The sequence below is a fragment of the Oncorhynchus clarkii genome, chromosome 24, assembly GCF_045791955.1.
Source record: "Oncorhynchus clarkii lewisi isolate Uvic-CL-2024 chromosome 24, UVic_Ocla_1.0, whole genome shotgun sequence".
Taxonomy (NCBI): Eukaryota; Metazoa; Chordata; class Actinopteri; order Salmoniformes; family Salmonidae; genus Oncorhynchus; species Oncorhynchus clarkii.
Window position 1 is genome coordinate 45,898,468 of NC_092170.1, and position 21,269 is coordinate 45,919,736.

Here is a 21,269-nt window from a genome sequence, read left to right on the forward strand (position 1 = left end):
AATAAAGGTGATCTGGTCTACCTGGTTAAATAAAGGTGATCTGCCCTACCTGGTTAAATAAAGGCGATCTGGTCTATCTGGTTAAATAAAGGTGAAATTAAATAAAATACAAATTTATAATTACAGCAGGCCAAGGTAGGAGAGTCAACACACACACGCAACAACATCACTCAGACTTACTTCCTGTATTGGAGTTGTTGGTTCTGTGGATCGGGCAGATGGGTCACCAGCATCCTCCTCCCGAATCCTCCTCATGTCGGTTGCAGAAGCTGGTGTCCTTGGGATATGTTGCCTCCTCTGGATTTGAGGTCTTACCAATGCCTTGCCCAGCTCCTCAAGAAAGAGCCGTCTCCTCTGGAGCTTCCCTCTGTTCCAATCTGGGTTCAATGCCATCCAGGTGACAAACGCGTTGTACACCGAGATGTCCAAGATGTTGAAGGATATCACAAGATGCCAGGGTAGGGTTCTTATTTAGCAGCTGTAGTCAGTCACCAGCTTGCCTAAATTGTCCACCCCTCCTATTGTGGCATTGTAATCCATTATGATTTCTGTTTTGTGATGTTCCTGGCCACAGATTCTCCCATCCCTATGCAGCGTACTCAAGAGTACCACATTGTTCCCTTTCTTTGGTACGTAGGACACTAGGGACGTGTCGGCCGTGACCACAAAGAGGAATTGATAGGCCTGTTCTATGTATTCAACAGCTGAGGTGTGAGCTCTGGCTTGTTTTTCGTATGGTGAAGCAGCATCACAGGCCGCCCAGATCTTGATTCCATATTTTTTTTTAGCTTGTCTCTCTGCACTGACCTGATAGCAGCTAGCTTGTCTCTCTGAACTGACCTGATTGCAGCTAGCTTGTCTCTCTGCACTGACCAGATTACAGCTAGCTTGTCTCTCTGCACTGACCTGATTGCAGCTAGTTTGTCTCTCTGCACTGACCTGATTGTAGCTAGCTTGTCTCTCTGAACTGATCTGATTGCAGCTAGCTTGTCTCTCTGCACTGATCTGATTGCAGCTAGCTTGTCTCTATGCACTGATCTGATTGCAGCTAGGCTCATCTCTCTGCACTGATGTGATTGCAGCTAGGCTCGTCTTTCTGCACTGATCTGATTGCAGCTAGCTTGTCTCTCTGCACTGATCTGATTGCAGCTAGGCTCGTATCTCTGCACTGATCTGATTGCAGCTAGGCTGTTCTCTCTGCACTGATCTGATTACAGCTAGGCTCGTATCTCTGCACTGATCTGATTTCAGCTAGGCTTGTCTCTCTGCACTGATCTCTTTGCAGCTAGCTTGTCTCTCTGCACTGAGCTGGTCTGGTGTCTCGGTTATCGAAGCGGATAATCCTGGAACTAATACGGAAGTTTTCCAGAGACATTGTTGCACAGAAATGTTCTCTGCCAGTTTCTGCATCCCACAGGGATTCTGTGGATTCCCCATTGGATCTGAAAACACCAGCAAGAATAGGAACGCATGTAAATAAGTTTGGTCCATCTAATTCCAACTCTCTCGGAAAACACGCCTTGCCTCCAAATTAGTGCAGTCCAGAATAATTTTCTGGATGGTGTCTGGGATGAGCTGTTCTAAAGACTTCATGTCCTGCTCATGAGTAACCACCATCCTAGTTGGCCCTGGTTGCATCCTTATTACATTGGCAGCCATGTTGGGTGGCTCATTCCTTTGGCAAGAAGGCCATTCAATTCCACAATGTTTTGCCATCCGTATTTCTCCTCCTGCAGGCTGCTGATTAGCTGGCTGCTGATTGGCTGGTCCTGGCTGCTGATGGGTGTGTCCTGGGGCTGGCTGAGGGTCAATCTCATCCTCTTCTTCCAACTCACTGTCAGACTCCGAATTGACAGAGACATGATCCTCATATTCAGAAAATTCTCCATCTTCCAAAGTGGAAGAAGTTCCTTCCACACTAGCTTCTCTCTCAGCGAAAATGATTTCTAAGGCCCTCTGAGCAGAGGTCGTTTTTGCCACACTGATTAATTGTGGTAAGGAGCCACACATGCAAAGCTATTTATTTGTTGTGTCCCTCCCCCAATTTGTACCTGGTTGGGGTAGAGTGTGGAAAAATACAGATTTTTTTCCACAATGTATTGAAAATATTGCATTGTAATAACATTGTGCAGGTTCCCGCAAGACATTGTGTTGTTTCACACACTACAAAGGGTAAATAATGTGAGAAAAGCGGGAGAGAGACAGACAAGCAGGGAGACAGACAGGTTCTTGGTGCTGTGTTGAAACAGCACACACGTTTCCACAGTTCTGTTACCTTCGGGTCCAGTGGAACAGAAAACCGCATATGTGATATAAATGTGTAGGGGGTGCACAGAGTGCACGCAATGAAAATGTGTTATTTTGCATGTTCTTCACAGAAAATGAGCCAAGGCCAATGAGTCTCAGGTTGAAAAAATAATTCATTGTATCATTTGTCTTTTAGTAAACATTGAAATTGAGTCCAACAGACCCGAACACCACACAAGGGTTAAACCCATCTAAATACTGGACTCCACCTTTAAACCCAGCGAAATACTGTACTACCCATTTAAACCGTCTCTGACATTCATTAATAAGCACAGTCATTTATTTCTGACTATGAATCTCTTCATGATGATTCCACTTTTCCATACAATACACATTCCTCTCATAAGCATTCACTTGTTTTCACTTCAGCAAAGAAATCAGTTGTCGTCAGCATTTACACAGTTCAACATTTAAAAATATAACTTATCCAATTACTTTGTGGTGAGACAATGATATTTTTCATGAGAAGCTTGACAACAGACTTGAAAGAAATACAGAACTAAATTAATAGATATATAACACACAGTATCATTCCATTTAGAATCTCATGCCTATCACCATGACGACAAAGACAACAGGACAGAACGTTGCCATGCACACTGTACAGAACAGTAGAGAACGGTATTAGACAGACATCCATGCAAACAGCCAGACATAAGGAGAGGAAAGAGAGATGCAGAGGTAGAGAAGGATATCCAGTCAGATAGAGCACTGTTAAAATAGTTTATTACGACTGACAACTCTAACAGAGTAGTAACATTTGGCACATGTATCACGAAGACGTGTATCATAATTATAAAAAAAATATAGATTTTATTCTCTAATATTCTAATATATTACATTTTCAAGTTTTTTCCCCCAAGACAATGATCAGGACTAGAATATGTTTGGTTCTGAACATTTACGATCCATAAACTTGAGAAAGTCTTATCTTAAAGATATTTGAATTAAATGTGTTTTATCTTCTTTAGTCTTATCGTTTTAGATGAAGGTGTTCAGCACATCTAATCTGATTGTGTTTCATCAGCTTGAAGGAGTAAAAAAAAATATATTGGTTTTATTTGTATCAGATATAAAAGCGCAATCAGAAACGTCCTGTTAATTCTAACAGTGTGTTCTTGTGATAACGTCTCCACTGTGTGGTTCCATTTGCCCTGAAGGTGATGATATGGCATTCATTTTGTATTATACTTATCAATATTTACAATCGTGTGCTCAAGTATATTAATTTCAGGCCACCATTGCATGCAGGCAACAAGATACAGGGGCCTAGTGGGGGAGAGCGGGGTGGGGTGGTGCCAGTGGAGGGTAGACTGGGGACGGGTGCCATTACTTTCCTTGTGGGGGATTCAGGCTTCTCGGTGGCCTGTGTCACAACAGTATCGGGCTCTGGCGGAGGTGCAACTGAATCGCTAGGAGGAGGCTGTGTCACAACAGTACCAGCCACCACAGCCACAGCGATGCTGGGAGGACGAGGAGCGGAAGGGGACAGAAACAGACAGCAGTTACTTTGGCAGCAGAGTGAGAGAGAAACAGAGATACAGATTAGCAGAAAGAGAACAAGGGACAGAAAGCAATGGGAGAGAGGAGCGCTTCTGGTTTGTGATTGTAGACTTTATTTGTCTTGGAAAGCATTCCTGAAAAGTATTGGAGGCATCGGACTGGGTGGGGTTTCTTGGACTCCCAGGTATCTGATATTGGACCTGGGATCAGTGTGGTATCTGATATTGGACCTGGGTTCAGTGTGGTATCTGATATTGGACCTGGGTTCAGTGTGGTATCTGGTATTGGACCTGGGTTCAGTGTGGTATCTGATATTGGACCTCGGTTCAGTGTGGTATCTGATATTGGACCTGGGTTCAGTGTGGCATCTGATATTGGACCTGGGTTCAGTGTGGCATCTGATATTGGACCTGGGTTCAGTGTGGTATCTGGTATTGGACCTGGGTTCAGTGTGGTATCTGGTATTGGATCTGGGTTCAGTGTGGTATCTGATATTGGACCTGGGTTCAGTGTGGTATCTGGTATTGGACCTGGGTTCAGTGTGGTATCTGATATTGGACCTGGGTTCAGTGTGGTATCTGGTATTGGACGTGGGTTCAGTGTGGTATCTAGTATTGGACGTGGGTTCAGTGTGGTATCTGGTATTGGACCTGGGTTCAGTGTGGTATCTAGTATTGGACGTGGGTTCAGTGTGGTATCTAGTATTGGACGTGGGTTCAGTGTGGTATCTAGTATTGGACGTGGGTTCAGTGTGGTATCTAGTATTGGACGTGGGTTCAGTGTGGTATCTAGTATTGGACCTGGGTTCAGTGTGGTATCTGATATTGGACCTGGGTTCAGTGTGGTATCTGGTATTGGACGTGGGTTCAGTGTGGTATCTAGTATTGGACGTGGGTTCAGTGTGGTATCTAGTATTGGACGTGGGTTCAGTGTGGTATCTAGTATTGGACGTGGGTTCAGTGTGGTATCTAGTATTGGACGTGGGTTCAGTGTGGTATCTAGTATTGGACGTGGGTTCAGTGTGGTATCTAGTATTGGACGTGGGTTCAGTGTGGTATCTAGTATTGGACGTGGGTTCAGTGTGGTATCTAGTATTGGACGTGGGTTCAGTGTGGTATCTAGTATTGGACGTGGGTTCAGTGTGGTATCTAGTATTGGACGTGGGTTCAGTGTGGTATCTAGTATTGGACGTGGGTTCAGTGTGGTATCTAGTATTGGACGTGGGTTCAGTGTGGTATCTAGTATTGGACGTGGGTTCAGTGTGGTATCTAGTATTGGACGTGGGTTCAGTGTGGTATCTGGTATTGGACGTGGGTTCAGTGTGGTATCTAGTATTGGACGTGGGTTCAGTGTGGTATCTAGTATTGGACCTGGGTTCAGTGTGGTATCTAGTATTGGACGTGGGTTCAGTGTGGTATCTAGTATTGGACGTGGGTTCAGTGTGGTATCTAGTATTGGACCTGGGTTCAGTGTGGTATCTAGTATTGGACCTGGGTTCAGTGTGGTATCTAGTATTGGACGTGGGTTCAGTGTGGTATCTAGTATTGGACGTGGGTTCAGTGTGGTATCTGGTATTGGACCTGGGTTCAGTGTGGTATCTAGTATTGGACGTGGGTTCAGTGTGGTATCTAGTATTGGACCTGGGTTCAGTGTGGTATCTGGTATTGGACCTGGGTTCAGTGTGGTATCTATTATTGGACCTGGGTTCAGTGTGGTATCTAGTATTGGACGTGGGTTCAGTGTGGTATCTAGTATTGGACGTGGGTTCAGTGTGGTATCTAGTATTGGACGTGGGTTCAGTGTGGTATCTGATATTGGACCTGGGTTCAGTGTGGTATCTAGTATTGGACGTGGGTTCAGTGTGGTATCTAGTATTGGACCTGGGTTCAGTGTGGTATCTAGTATTGGACCTGGGTTCAGTGTGGTATCTAGTATTGGACGTGGGTTCAGTGTGGTATCTAGTATTGGACGTGGGTTCAGTGTGGTATCTAGTATTGGACCTGGGTTCAGTGTGGTATCTGGTATTGGACGTGGGTTCAGTGTGGTATCTAGTATTGGACGTGGGTTCAGTGTGGTATCTAGTATTGGACCTGGGTTCAGTGTGGTATCTGGTATTGGACGTGGGTTCAGTGTGGTATCTAGTATTGGACGTGGGTTCAGTGTGGTATCTAGTATTGGACGTGGGTTCAGTGTGGTATCTAGTATTGGACGTGGGTTCAGTGTGGTATCTAGTATTGGACGTGGGTTCAGTGTGGTATCTAGTATTGGACGTGGGTTCAGTGTGGTATCTAGTATTGGACGTGGGTTCAGTGTGGTATCTAGTATTGGACGTGGGTTCAGTGTGGTATCTAGTATTGGACGTGGGTTCAGTGTGGTATCTAGTATTGGACGTGGGTTCAGTGTGGTATCTAGTATTGGACCTGGGTTCAGTGTGGTATCTGGTATTGGACCTGGGTTCAGTGTGGTATCTAGTATTGGACGTGGGTTCAGTGTGGTATCTAGTATTGGACGTGGGTTCAGTGTGGTATCTAGTATTGGACGTGGGTTCAGTGTGGTATCTAGTATTGGACCTGGGTTCAGTGTGGTATCTAGTATTGGACGTGGGTTCAGTGTGGTATCTAGTATTGGACGTGGGTTCAGTGTGGTATCTAGTATTGGACGTGGGTTCAGTGTGGTATCTAGTATTGGACGTGGGTTCAGTGTGGTATCTAGTATTGGACGTGGGTTCAGTGTGGTATCTAGTATTGGACGTGGGTTCAGTGTGGTATCTAGTATTGGACGTGGGTTCAGTGTGGTATCTGGTATTGGACGTGGGTTCAGTGTGGTATCTAGTATTGGACGTGGGTTCAGTGTGGTATCTGGTATTGGACGTGGGTTCAGTGTGGTATCTAGTATTGGACGTGGGTTCAGTGTGGTATCTGGTATTGGACGTGGGTTCAGTGTGGTATCTAGTATTGGACGTGGGTTCAGTGTGGTATCTAGTATTGGACGTGGGTTCAGTGTGGTATCTAGTATTGGACGTGGGTTCAGTGTGGTATCTAGTATTGGACGTGGGTTCAGTGTGGTATCTAGTATTGGACGTGGGTTCAGTGTGGTATCTGGTATTGGACCTGGGTTCAGTGTGGTATCTAGTATTGGACGTGGGTTCAGTGTGGTATCTAGTATTGGACGTGGGTTCAGTGTGGTATCTAGTATTGGACGTGGGTTCAGTGTGGTATCTAGTATTGGACGTGGGTTCAGTGTGGTATCTAGTATTGGACCTGGGTTCAGTGTGGTATCTAGTATTGGACCTGGGTTCAGTGTGGTATCTAGTATTGGACCTGGGTTCAGTGTGGTATCTAGTATTGGACCTGGGTTCAGTGTGGTATCTAGTATTGGACCTGGGTTCAGTGTGGTATCTAGTATTGGACCTGGGTTCAGTGTGGTATCTGATATTGGACCTGGGTTCAGTGTGGTATCTAGTATTGGACGTGGGTTCAGTGTGGTATCTAGTATTGGACGTGGGTTCAGTGTGGTATCTAGTATTGGACGTGGGTTCAGTGTGGTATCTAGTATTGGACGTGGGTTCAGTGTGGTATCTAGTATTGGACCTGGGTTCAGTGTGGTATCTAGTATTGGACGTGGGTTCAGTGTGGTATCTGGTATTGGACCTGGGTTCAGTGTGGTATCTAGTATTGGACGTGGGTTCAGTGTGGTATCTAGTATTGGACGTGGGTTCAGTGTGGTATCTAGTATTGGACGTGGGTTCAGTGTGGTATCTGGTATTGGACGTGGGTTCAGTGTGGTATCTAGTATTGGACGTGGGTTCAGTGTGGTATCTAGTATTGGACGTGGGTTCAGTGTGGTATCTAGTATTGGACGTGGGTTCAGTGTGGTATCTAGTATTGGACGTGGGTTCAGTGTGGTATCTAGTATTGGACGTGGGTTCAGTGTGGTATCTAGTATTGGACGTGGGTTCAGTGTGGTATCTAGTATTGGACGTGGGTTCAGTGTGGTATCTAGTATTGGACGTGGGTTCAGTGTGGTATCTGATATTGGACGTGGGTTCAGTGTGGTATCTGATATTGGACGTGGGTTCAGTGTGGTATCTAGTATTGGACGTGGGTTCAGTGTGGTATCTAGTATTGGACGTGGGTTCAGTGTGGTATCTAGTATTGGACGTGGGTTCAGTGTGGTATCTAGTATTGGACCTGGGTTCAGTGTGGTATCTAGTATTGGACGTGGGTTCAGTGTGGTATCTGGTATTGGACCTGGGTTCAGTGTGGTATCTAGTATTGGACCTGGGTTCAGTGTGGTATCTAGTATTGGACCTGGGTTCAGTGTGGTATCTAGTATTGGACGTGGGTTCAGTGTGGTATCTGGTATTGGACGTGGGTTCAGTGTGGTATCTAGTATTGGACGTGGGTTCAGTGTGGTATCTAGTATTGGACGTGGGTTCAGTGTGGTATCTAGTATTGGACCTGGGTTCAGTGTGGTATCTGGTATTGGACGTGGGTTCAGTGTGGTATCTAGTATTGGACGTGGGTTCAGTGTGGTATCTAGTATTGGACGTGGGTTCAGTGTGGTATCTAGTATTGGACGTGGGTTCAGTGTGGTATCTAGTATTGGACCTGGGTTCAGTGTGGTATCTAGTATTGGACGTGGGTTCAGTGTGGTATCTAGTATTGGACGTGGGTTCAGTGTGGTATCTAGTATTGGACGTGGGTTCAGTGTGGTATCTAGTATTGGACGTGGGTTCAGTGTGGTATCTAGTATTGGACGTGGGTTCAGTGTGGTATCTGGTATTGGACGTGGGTTCAGTGTGGTATCTAGTATTGGACGTGGGTTCAGTGTGGTATCTAGTATTGGACGTGGGTTCAGTGTGGTATCTAGTATTGGACCTGGGTTCAGTGTGGTATCTAGTATTGGACGTGGGTTCAGTGTGGTATCTGGTATTGGACCTGGGTTCAGTGTGGTATCTAGTATTGGACCTGGGTTCAGTGTGGTATCTAGTATTGGACCTGGGTTCAGTGTGGTATCTAGTATTGGACGTGGGTTCAGTGTGGTATCTGGTATTGGACGTGGGTTCAGTGTGGTATCTAGTATTGGACGTGGGTTCAGTGTGGTATCTAGTATTGGACGTGGGTTCAGTGTGGTATCTAGTATTGGACGTGGGTTCAGTGTGGTATCTAGTATTGGACGTGGGTTCAGTGTGGTATCTAGTATTGGACCTGGGTTCAGTGTGGTATCTAGTATTGGACGTGGGTTCAGTGTGGTATCTGGTATTGGACCTGGGTTCAGTGTGGTATCTAGTATTGGACCTGGGTTCAGTGTGGTATCTAGTATTGGACCTGGGTTCAGTGTGGTATCTAGTATTGGACGTGGGTTCAGTGTGGTATCTGGTATTGGACGTGGGTTCAGTGTGGTATCTAGTATTGGACGTGGGTTCAGTGTGGTATCTAGTATTGGACGTGGGTTCAGTGTGGTATCTAGTATTGGACCTGGGTTCAGTGTGGTATCTAGTATTGGACGTGGGTTCAGTGTGGTATCTGGTATTGGACCTGGGTTCAGTGTGGTATCTAGTATTGGACCTGGGTTCAGTGTGGTATCTAGTATTGGACCTGGGTTCAGTGTGGTATCTAGTATTGGACGTGGGTTCAGTGTGGTATCTGGTATTGGACGTGGGTTCAGTGTGGTATCTAGTATTGGACGTGGGTTCAGTGTGGTATCTAGTATTGGACGTGGGTTCAGTGTGGTATCTAGTATTGGACGTGGGTTCAGTGTGGTATCTAGTATTGGACGTGGGTTCAGTGTGGTATCTAGTATTGGACCTGGGTTCAGTGTGGTATCTAGTATTGGACGTGGGTTCAGTGTGGTATCTAGTATTGGACGTGGGTTCAGTGTGGTATCTAGTATTGGACCTGGGTTCAGTGTGGTATCTAGTATTGGACGTGGGTTCAGTGTGGTATCTAGTATTGGACGTGGGTTCAGTGTGGTATCTAGTATTGGACGTGGGTTCAGTGTGGTATCTAGTATTGGACGTGGGTTCAGTGTGGTATCTAGTATTGGACCTGGGTTCAGTGTGGTATCTAGTATTGGACGTGGGTTCAGTGTGGTATCTAGTATTGGACGTGGGTTCAGTGTGGTATCTAGTATTGGACGTGGGTTCAGTGTGGTATCTAGTATTGGACCTGGGTTCAGTGTGGTATCTGGTATTGGACGTGGGTTCAGTGTGGTATCTAGTATTGGACGTGGGTTCAGTGTGGTATCTAGTATTGGACGTGGGTTCAGTGTGGTATCTAGTATTGGACGTGGGTTCAGTGTGGTATCTAGTATTGGACCTGGGTTCAGTGTGGTATCTAGTATTGGACGTGGGTTCAGTGTGGTATCTGGTATTGGACCTGGGTTCAGTGTGGTATCTAGTATTGGACCTGGGTTCAGTGTGGTATCTAGTATTGGACCTGGGTTCAGTGTGGTATCTAGTATTGGACGTGGGTTCAGTGTGGTATCTGGTATTGGACGTGGGTTCAGTGTGGTATCTAGTATTGGACGTGGGTTCAGTGTGGTATCTAGTATTGGACGTGGGTTCAGTGTGGTATCTAGTATTGGACGTGGGTTCAGTGTGGTATCTAGTATTGGACGTGGGTTCAGTGTGGTATCTGGTATTGGACCTGGGTTCAGTGTGGTATCTAGTATTGGACCTGGGTTCAGTGTGGTATCTAGTATTGGACCTGGGTTCAGTGTGGTATCTAGTATTGGACGTGGGTTCAGTGTGGTATCTAGGTTTTGGACGTGGGTTCAGTGTGGTATCTAGTATTGGACGTGGGTTCAGTGTGGTATCTAGTATTGGACGTGGGTTCAGTGTGGTATCTAGTATTGGACGTGGGTTCAGTGTGGTATCTAGTATTGGACGTGGGTTCAGTGTGGTATCTAGTATTGGACGTGGGTTCAGTGTGGTATCTAGTATTGGACGTGGGTTCAGTGTGGTATCTAGTATTGGACGTGGGTTCAGTGTGGTATCTAGTATTGGACGTGGGTTCAGTGTGGTATCTAGTATTGGACGTGGGTTCAGTGTGGTATCTAGTATTGGACGTGGGTTCAGTGGGTTCAGTGTGGTATCTAGTATTGGACGTGGGTTCAGTGTGGTATCTAGTATTGGACGTGGGTTCAGTGTGGTATCTAGTATTGGACGTGGGTTCAGTGTGGTATCTAGTATTGGACGTGGGTTCAGTGTGGTATCTAGTATTGGACGTGGGTTCAGTGTGGTATCTAGTATTGGACGTGGGTTCAGTGTGGTATCTAGTATTGGACGTGGGTTCAGTGTGGTATCTAGTATTGGACGTGGGTTCAGTGTGGTATCTGGTATTGGACGTGGGTTCAGTGTGGTATCTAGTATTGGACGTGGGTTCAGTGTGGTATCTGGTATTGGACGTGGGTTCAGTGTGGTATCTAGTATTGGACGTGGGTTCAGTGTGGTATCTAGTATTGGACGTGGGTTCAGTGTGGTATCTAGTATTGGACGTGGGTTCAGTGTGGTATCTAGTATTGGACGTGGGTTCAGTGTGGTATCTAGTATTGGACGTGGGTTCAGTGTGGTATCTAGTATTGGACGTGGGTTCAGTGTGGTATCTAGTATTGGACGTGGGTTCAGTGTGGTATCTGGTATTGGACGTGGGTTCAGTGTGGTATCTAGTATTGGACCTGGGTTCAGTGTGGTATCTAGTATTGGACCTGGGTTCAGTGTGGTATCTGGTATTGGACGTGGGTTCAGTGTGGTATCTGGTATTGGACGTGGGTTCAGTGTGGTATCTGGTATTGGACGTGGGTTCAGTGTGGTATCTAGTATTGGACGTGGGTTCAGTGTGGTATCTAGTATTGGACGTGGGTTCAGTGTGGTATCTAGTATTGGACGTGGGTTCAGTGTGGTATCTAGTATTGGACGTGGGTTCAGTGTGGTATCTGGTATTGGACGTGGGTTCAGTGTGGTATCTAGTATTGGACCTGGGTTCAGTGTGGTATCTAGTATTGGACGTGGGTTCAGTGTGGTATCTAGTATTGGACGTGGGTTCAGTGTGGTATCTAGTATTGGACGTGGGTTCAGTGCAGCGAAAATAGAAGACAAACCATATGATATGGAATTCTGGCACATGTAACGTAGGGTAGCTATCTGTAATGGAACCCCATCTGTAATGGTAATATTCAAACCTATTGAATATCTAATCAATTACATGATTTGCGGAGCAAGTGGGACCCCTGAAGTATCAAATCAGCATCCTCATCTTGTCATGTGATTTGATTAAGGACTTCTGTGTACATCTAGACCCCAGATGTTATGCTTGGTTGTCTTGGTGATATTCCCAGATAGGGATGAGAGGCAACAGGTAGTCCCACGTACATACCCTCCCATGAGCCTCTGAAGGAAACATGGATAATGGACTATAGCATAATGACAACCCTCTCCTAGCCTGGCAACCAAACACCTAGGCCTGTGTCTCAAATGCCAACCTATTCACAATATAGTGGACTTCCTTTGACCAGAGCCCTATGGTCAGCTTATGGGCCTTGATGAACTGTAGTGTACTATATAGGGGATAGGGGGACATTTGGGACACAGACCTAGTTTCCTACTCCTGTCCCACACCTAAGGTGTGAGGTGTGATGTTTGTGGTGTGAGGTGTGAGGTTTGTGGTGTGAGTTTTGTGGTGTGAGGTGTGAGCTGTGAGGTATTAGGTGTGAAGTATTAGGTGTGAGGAGTGAGGGGTGAGTTGTGAGGTGTGAGGTTTGTGGTGTGAGGAGTAAGTTGTTAGGTGTGAGGTGTGAGGTTTGTGGAGTGAGGTTTGTGGTGTGAGTTGTGAGGTGTGAGATGTGAGGTTTGTGATGTGGGGTGTGAGGTTTGTGATGTGAGGTTTGAGTTGTGAGGGGTGAGGTTTGAGGTTTATGGTGTGAGGTGTGTGTTGTGAGGTGTGAGGTTTGTGGTGTGAGGTTTGTGAGGAGGTGTGTGGTGTGAGATGTGAGGTTTGTGATGTGGGGTGTGAGGTTTGTGATGTGAGGTTTGAGTTGTGAGGGGTGAGATGTGAGGTGTGAGTTGTGAGGTGTGAGGTTTGTGGTGTGAGGTTTGTGAGGAGGTGTGTGGTGTGAGGTATGAGATGTGAGGTTTGTGATGTGGGGTGTGAGGTTTGTGGTGTGAGGTTTGAGTTGTGAGGTGTGTGGTGTGTAGTGTGAGGTGTGAGGTGTGAGTTGTGAGGTGTGAGATGTTAGGTGTGAGTTGTGAGTTATGAGGTGTGAGGTGTGAGGTTTGAGGTGTGAGGTGTGAGGTTTGTGGTGTGAGGTGTGAGGTTTGTGGTGTGAGGTGTGAGGTGTGAGGTTTGTGGTGTGAGGTGTGAGTTGTGAGGTGTGTGGTGCGTGGTGTGAGGTGTGATGTGTGAGTTGTTTGGTGTGAGTTGTTTGGTGTGAGGTGTGTGGTGTGAGGTTTGTGGTGTGTGGTGTGAGGTGTGTGGTGTGTGGTGTGAGTTGTGAGGTGTGTGGTGTGTGGTGTGAGTTGTGAGGTGTGTGGTGTGAGTTTTGAGTTGTGTGTTCTGAGGTGTGAGATGTGTGTTGTGAGGTGTGAGGTGTGTGGTGTGAGGTGTGAGGTAGGAGGTAGGAGGTAGGAGGTAGAAGGTAGGAGGTGTGAGGTGTGAGGTGTGAGGTGTGAGGTGTGAGGTGTGAGGTAGGAGGTAGGAGGTGTGAGGTGTGAGGTGTGAGGTGTGAGGTGTGAGGTGTGAGGTTTTAGGTGTGAGGTGTGAGTTGTGAGTTGTGTGGTGTGAGGTAGGAGGTGTGAGGTGTGAGTTGTGAGTTGTGTGGTGTGAGGTAGGAGGTGTGAGTTGTGCGTTGTGTGGTGTGAGGTAGGAGGTGTGAGGTGTGAGGTGTGAGGTGTGAGGTGTGAGTTGTGTGGTGTGAGGTAGGAGGTGTGAGGTGTGAGGTGTGAGGTGTGAGGTGTGAGGTGTGAAATATGAGTGGTGAGGTGTGAGGTGTTAGGTGTGAGGTTTTAGGTTTGTGGTGTGAGGTATGAGGTGTGAGGTAGGAGTTTTGAGGTTTGAGGTGTTAGGTAGGAGGTGTGAGGTGTGTGGTAGGTGGTGTGAGGTAGGAGGTGTGAGGTAGTAGGTGTGAGGTGTGAGTTGTGAGTATTGTGGTGTGAGGTAGGAGGTGTGAGGTGTGAGGTAGGAGAGGTGAGGTGTAAGGTGTGAGGTGTGAGGTGTTAGGTGTGAAGTGTGAGTTGTGAGTTGTGTGGTGTGAGGTAGGAGGTGTGAGGTGTGAGGTGTTAGGCGTTAGGTTTGTGGTGTGAGGTAGGATTTGTGAGGTGTTAGGTGTGAGTTGTGTGGTGTGAGGTAGGAGGTGTGAGGTATGAGGAGTGAGTTGTGAGTTGTGTGGTGTGAGGTAGGAGGTGTGAGGTGTTAGGTGTTAGGTGTGAGGTAGGAGTTGTGTGGTGTGAGGTGTTAGTTGTGAGGTGTGAGTTGTGAGGTGTGAGGTGTGAGGTGTGAGGTAGGAGGTGTGAGGTGTGAGGTGTGTGGTGTGAGGTGTGAGGTGTGAGGTTGGTGGTGTGAGGTGTGAGATGTGAGGTGTGAGATATGAGTGGTGAGGTGTGAGGTGTTAGGTGTGAGGTGTTAGGTTTGTGGTGTGAGGTATGAGGTGTGAGGTAGGAGGTGTGAGGTGTGAGGTGTTAGGTGTGAGGTGTGAGGTGTGAGGTGTGAGGTGTTAGGTTTGTGGTGTGAGGTATGAGGTGTGAGGTAGGAGGTGTGAGGTAGGAGGTGTTAGGTGTGAGGTGTGTGGTGTGAGGTGTGAGGTGTGAGGTAGGAGGTGTGAGGTGTGTGGTGTGAATTAGGGGGTGTGAGGTAGGATGTGTGAGGTAGGAGGTGTGAGGTAGGAGGTGTTAGGTGTGTGTTAACCTGTGTGTACTACTTTACTCTGTAATCTTCTCTCTGTTCTTGTACTTGAATTGTTTCTTGTTATTCTTGCTATTGCTGCGTGATCCCTCTGTCTTCTTCTCTGTTCACTCTCCCTCTCTTTCTCCCTCTATTGTGTTATGTTCCCCCTCTCTTCTTGTGTGTGGGTAGCAGCTGGCAGAGACGCTTCTCTGAGGCAAAGGGAAATTACCTGAGTCACTGTGGCGAGACAGAATAGGGGCTAAGTAAGGGCTCCCATCCCATATCTCTTTTAATAGCTTTTTGCTGTCCTTAATTATAATAAATAATGCTGTCAGCCTCCCTCAGAACAGAGTCACGCAGGGCTAACTGCCATCAGAGGAGGAGGACACCTAAATATAAATATTACATCATTTAATAATATATAGAGGATAAAGATGGGAGATGCTCATTAGATACTAACTGATGTAAAGTACTACTTAAATCCCTGACACCCAAAAGTACTACTTAAATCCCTGACACCCAACAGTACTACTTAATTCCCTGACACCCAACAGTACTACTTAATTCCCTGACACCCAACAGTACTACTTAATTCTCTGACACCCAACAGTACTACTTAATTCCCTGACAACCAACAGTACTACTTAATTCCCTGACACCCAACAGTACTACTTAATTCCCTGACACCCAACAGTACTACTTAATTCTCTGACACCCAACAGTACTACTTAATTCCCTGACACCCTACAGTACTACTTAATTCCCTGACAACCAACAGTACTATTTAATTCTCTGACACCCAACAGTACTACTTCATTCCCTGACCCCCAAAAGTACTACTTAATTCCCTGACACCCAACAGTACTACTTAATTCTCTGACACCCAACAGTACTACTTAATTCCCTGACACCCAACAGTACTACTTAATTCCCTGACACCCAACAGTACTACTTAATTCCCTGACCCCCAAAAGTACTACTTAATTCCCTGACACCCAACAGTACTACTTAATTCTCTGACCCCCAAAAGTACTACTTAATTCCCTGACACCCAACAGTACTACTTAATTCCCTGACACCCAACAGTACTACTTAAATCCCTGACACCCAACAGTACTACTTAATTCTCTGACACCCAACAGTACTACTTAATTCTCTGACACCCAACAGTACTACTTAATTATCTGACACCCAACAGTACTACTTACATCCCTGACACCCAACAGTACTACTTAATTCTCTGACACCCAACAGTACTACTTAATTCTCTGACACCCAACAGTACTACTTAATTCTCTGACACCCAACAGTAGTACTTAATTCTCTGACACCCAACAGTACTACTTAATTCCCTGACACCCAACAGTACTACTTAATGCCCTGACACCCAAAAGTACTACTTAATTCCCTGACACCTAACAGTACTACTTAATTCCCTGACACCCAACAGTACTACTTAATTCTCTGACACCCAAAATTACATTTTGAATGCTTTAGTAGGACATGGAAAGGGTCCAAATCACACACTTACTCTATCAAGATAACATCTCAGGTCATCTCTACCATCTCTGATCTGGAGGACTCACTAAACACAGAACATCTCAGGTCATCTCTACCATCTCTGATCTGGAGGACTCACTAAACAGAGAACATCCCAGGTCATCTCTACCATCTCTGATCTGGAGGACTCACTAAACAGAGAACATCCCTGGTCATCTCTACCATCTTTGATCTGGAGGACTCACTAAACAGAGAACAACCCTGATCATCTCTACCATCTCTGATCTGGAGGACTCACTAAACAGAGAACATCCCTGGTCATCTCTACCATCTCTGATCTGGAGGACTCACTAAACAGAGAACATCCCTGGTCATCTCTATCATCTCTGATCTGGAGGACTCACTAAACAGAGAACATCCCTGGTCATCTCTACTGCCTCTGATCTGGAAGACTCACTAAACAGAACATCCCTGGTCATCTCTACCATCTCTGATCTGGAGGACTCACTAAACAGAGAACATCCCTGGTCATCTCTACCATCTCTGATCTGGAGGACTCACTAAACAGAGAACATCCCTGGTCATCTCTACCATCTCTTATCTGGAGGACTCACTAAACAGAGAACATCCCTGGTCATCTCTACCATCTCTGATCTGGAGGACTCACTAAACAGAGAACATCCCTGGTCATCTATACCATCTCTGATCTGGGGGACTCACTAAACAGAGAACATCCCTGGTCATCTCTACTGCCTCTGATCTGGAGGACTCACTAAACAGAACATCCCTGGTCATCTCTACCATCTCTGATCTGGAGGACTCACTAAACAGAGAACATCCCTGGTCATCTCTACTATCTCTGATCTGGAGGACTCACTAAACAGAGAACATCCCTGGTCATCTCTACCATCTCTGATCTGGAGGACTCACTAAACACAAATGCTTAATTTGTAAATGATGTCTGAGTATTGGAATTCCCCTGGATATCTGTAAATAAATGTAAAAAATATCTAAATGGTGCCCTTTGGATTGCTTAATATAAGGATTTTGAAGTGATATTTACTTTTGATACTTTAAGTATATTTAAAACTAGATACTTTGCGACTTTGACTCCAGAGGTATTTTACAAGGTGTCTGACTGAATAATTTTCTATTAAGATATCTTTACTTTTCCACCTCTGGAGAAAGAAAACTAAAGTTCATGCCATATTTATCATTCTGTCACTTTAGTTTATCTCAATATTAGTCTCTACAGTAGTTGACTCTTAAATTGAAATTAACAATACATTATACAGTTAACGTATCTATTAAAACCTAAAGCCCATCAAGCCACTGTTCATCTCTGTTTATCCCCCGTAACACTGAGACAGTGTCTACGTATGTAATTGCACCCTATTCCCTATTTAGTGCACTATATTCGACATGGGCCCTGTAAGAGCAGTGAACTCAATAGGGGATAGGCTGCCACTTCTTACCTAAACACAGTGGTGTAGGGTGGAGTATGAGGTAGAATTCCCTGCAATCAGAGCGTGATTGAAACACCTGATTTTCAACGCAGGGAAATTGTCAAATCAAGAAAGAACCACAATCAAGTAACCCTCTAATACGAAGAGCAAGAAGTCTGCATTGATGTCATCAAGTCTATCTACGTTCCGAATTAACGAGGAAGGCAGGAATGTGTGTTCACTGTGTTGCCTGTCCTCGTCTATACATCAATGACCTCTGGAAAGAGAAGGATTACTGATGAACATTCTGGACCACATTGTATGGTGACAACATATCCACTAAATATAGTCCCAAATGGCACACTATTTCCTATGTAGTGCACTACTTATGACCAGAGGAATCCCAAAGGGTCCCCACAAAGGGTAATGTAACAAATGACGAGAGTGATATTTGGGACACAACCCCTTGATTGATGTGATTATTGAGAGTCTGTTATGTCTCTATTATAGTTAGAGGAGGGGGGTTGTTATGTCTCTATTACAGTTAGAGGGGGGGGGGTTGTTATGTCTCTATTATAGTTAGAGGGGGGTTGTTATGTCTCTATTATAGTTAGAGGAGGGGGGTTGTTATGTCTCTATTACAGTTAGAGGAGGGGGGTTGTTATGTCTCTATTACAGTCAGAGGAGGAGGCGGGTTGTTATGTCTCTATTATAGTTAGAGGAGGGGGGGTTGTTATGTCTCTATTATAGTTAGAGGAGGGGGGGTTGTTATGTCTCTATTACAGTTAGAGGAGGGGGGTTGTTATGTCTCTATTACAGTTAGAGGAGGGGGGTTGTTATGTCTCTATTATAGTTAGAGGAGGGGGTGTTGTTATGTCTCTATTACAGTTAGAGGAGGGGAGGGGGGGTTGTTATGTCTCTATTACAGTTACAGGAGGGGGGGTTGTTATGTCTCTATAATAGTTAGAGGAGGGGGGGTTGTTATGTCTCTATTATAGTTAGAGGAGGGGGGTTGTTATGTCTCTATTACAGTTAGAGGGGGGGTTGTTATGTCTCTATTATAGTTAGAGGAGGGGGTGTTGTTATGTCTCTATTACAGTTAGAGGAGGGGGGGTTGTTATGTCTCTATTATAGTTAGAGGAGGGGGGGTTGTTATGTCTCTATTATAGTTAGAGGAGGGGGGGTTGTTATGTCTCTATTATAGTTAGAGGAGGGGGGGTTGTTATGTCTCTATTATAGTTAGAGGAGGGGGGGTTGTTATGTCTCTATTATAGTTAGAGGGGGGTTGTTATGTCTCTATTATAGTTAGAGGAGGGGGTGTTGTTATGTCTCTATTACAGTTAGAGGAGGGGGGGTTGTTATGTCTCTATTATAGTTAGAGGAGGGGGGGTTGTTATGTCTCTATTATAGTTAGAGGAGGGGGGGTTGTTATGTCTCTATTATAGTTAGAGGAGGGGGGGTTGTTATGTCTCTATTATAGTTAGAGGAGGGGGGGTTGTTATGTCTCTATTATAGTTAGAGGAGGGGGGGTTGTTATGTCTCTATTATAGTTAGAGGAGGGGGGGTTGTTATGTCTCTATTACAGTTAGAGGGGGGGTTGTTATGTCTCTATTACAGTTAGAGGGGGTTTGTTATGTCTCTATTATAGTTAGGGGGGGGGGGGGTTGTTATGTCTCTATTACAGTTAGAGGGGTGGGTGTTGTTATGTCTCTATTACAGTTAGAGGGGGGTTGCTATGTCTCTATTATAGTTAGAGGAGGGGGGGTTGTTATGTCTCTATTATAGTTAGAGGGGGGTTGTTATGTCTCTATTACAGTTAGAGGAGGGTTGTTATGTCTCTCTAAACCACACCCACCCTCTGTCTATTCATTCATGTTCTCCAAAGATAAAGGAGGTAGACACCCTGGGTACACTCACCACCCCTACTCCCTGTCTCACCCCACAGGACCCTACTCCCTGTCTCACCCCACAGGACACTACTCCCTGTCTCACCCCACAGGACCCTACTCCCTGTCTCACCCCACAGGACCCTACTCCCTGTCTCACCCCACAGGACCCTATTCCCTGTCTCACCCCACAAGACACTACTCCCTGTCTCACCCCACAGGACACTACTCCCTGTCTCACCCCACAGGACCCTACTCCCTGTCTCTCCCAACAGGACCCTATTCCCTGTCTCTCCCCACAGGACACTACTCCCTGTCTCACCCCACAGGACCCTACTCCCTGTCTCTCCCAACAGGACCCTACTCCCTGTCTCTCCTCACTGGACCCTACTCCCTGTCTCTCCCCACAGGACCCTACTCCCTGTCTCTCCTCACTGGACCCTACTCCCTGTCTCTCCCCACAGGACCCTACTCCCTGTCTCTCCTCACTGGACCCTACTCCCTGTCTCTCCCCACAAGACCCTACTCTCTGTCTCACCCCACAGGACACTACTCCCTGTCTCACCCCACAGGACACTACTCCCTGTCTCTCCTCACAGGACCCTACTCCCTGTCTCACCCCACAGGACACTACTCCCTGTCTCACCCCACAGGACACTACTCCCTGTCTCACCCCACAGGACCCTACTCCCTGTCTCTCCCCACTGGACCATACTCCCTGTCTCTCCTCACAGGACCCTACTCCCTGTCTCTCCCCACTGGACCATACTCCCTGTCTCTCCTCACAGGACCCTACTCCCTGTCTCTCCCCACCTCACTAGACCCTACTCCCTGTCTCTCCCCACTGGGCCCTTCTCCCTGTCTCTCCTCACTAGACCCTACTCCCTGTCTCTCCCCACTGGGCCCTTCTCCCTGTCTCTCCCCACCTCACTAGACCCTATTCTATAGTCTGTATCCGGCCACCCACCACTCCTGCCCCGTCAGCTCGTGGGAACTCACAGGTCATTGTCAGTCTCGGTGCGAGTCTTCTGCTGCCGCCGGTAAACCATGAAGACTGTGACAGCCACGGCGATGATGAGACCAGCGGCTACGACCCCTCCCAACACCCCCAATATTCCTCCAGGAGGACCCCGGGCCATCGGCTTCTCTGTGGAGGAGAGGAGAGAGGGATGACAGTTGGAAAGAGGGAAGAGTGACAGTTCAGAACATCACCTGGAGAAAGAGAGAGACAGAGTATTGTAGACTAATTCATCATTGACGTCAACCAGGATCCTGTCAGAGCGTTTACAGTCAGCCCACTGACACGCCTATCAGATCACAGCAACATCACAGACTACTTGAACAGAGCAATACTCAATCACGAGGCATCAAAGCAAAATAAACTGCATTATATTAAGAAATGTGTTAGATGGAAGGAAATTAGTGAACTGTAGTAACCTACCAAAAAACAGTTAGGCAACAACCACTTCAATCCCTTTTGTACAACTTCCTGGACAAAACGTTCCACTGTAACAGTGAAGATGTAAACTTGGCAGTAGAAAACCTGAACAGTATATTTGACCTCTCAGCTTCCCTATCAAATCTAAACAGTATATTTGACCTCTCAGCTTCCCTGTCAAATCTAAACAGTATATTTCACCTCTCAGCTTCCCTATCAAATCAAAAAAATTCAAGCAGATAACCTAACAAAATTAACAACAATGTCAAATGGTTTGATGAAGAATGCAAAAACCTAATAAAGAAATTGA

General features: G+C 46.1%; 1 protein-coding gene across 1 annotated transcript; it reads right to left on the reverse strand.

Annotated features, from left to right (window-relative positions):
• Positions 1-3,486: 3,486 nt before the first annotated feature.
• On the reverse strand, positions 3,487-20,667 carry LOC139382355 (uncharacterized). Its single transcript, XM_071126332.1, has 2 exons — positions 20,521-20,667; positions 3,487-3,770 (listed from the first exon to the last, which is right to left on the reverse strand). The coding sequence occupies exons 1-2, from the start codon at positions 20,658-20,660 to the stop codon at positions 3,509-3,511; spliced, it is 402 nt and encodes a 133-aa protein (XP_070982433.1). The 5' UTR covers positions 20,661-20,667; the 3' UTR covers positions 3,487-3,508.
• Positions 20,668-21,269: the final 602 nt, after the last annotated feature.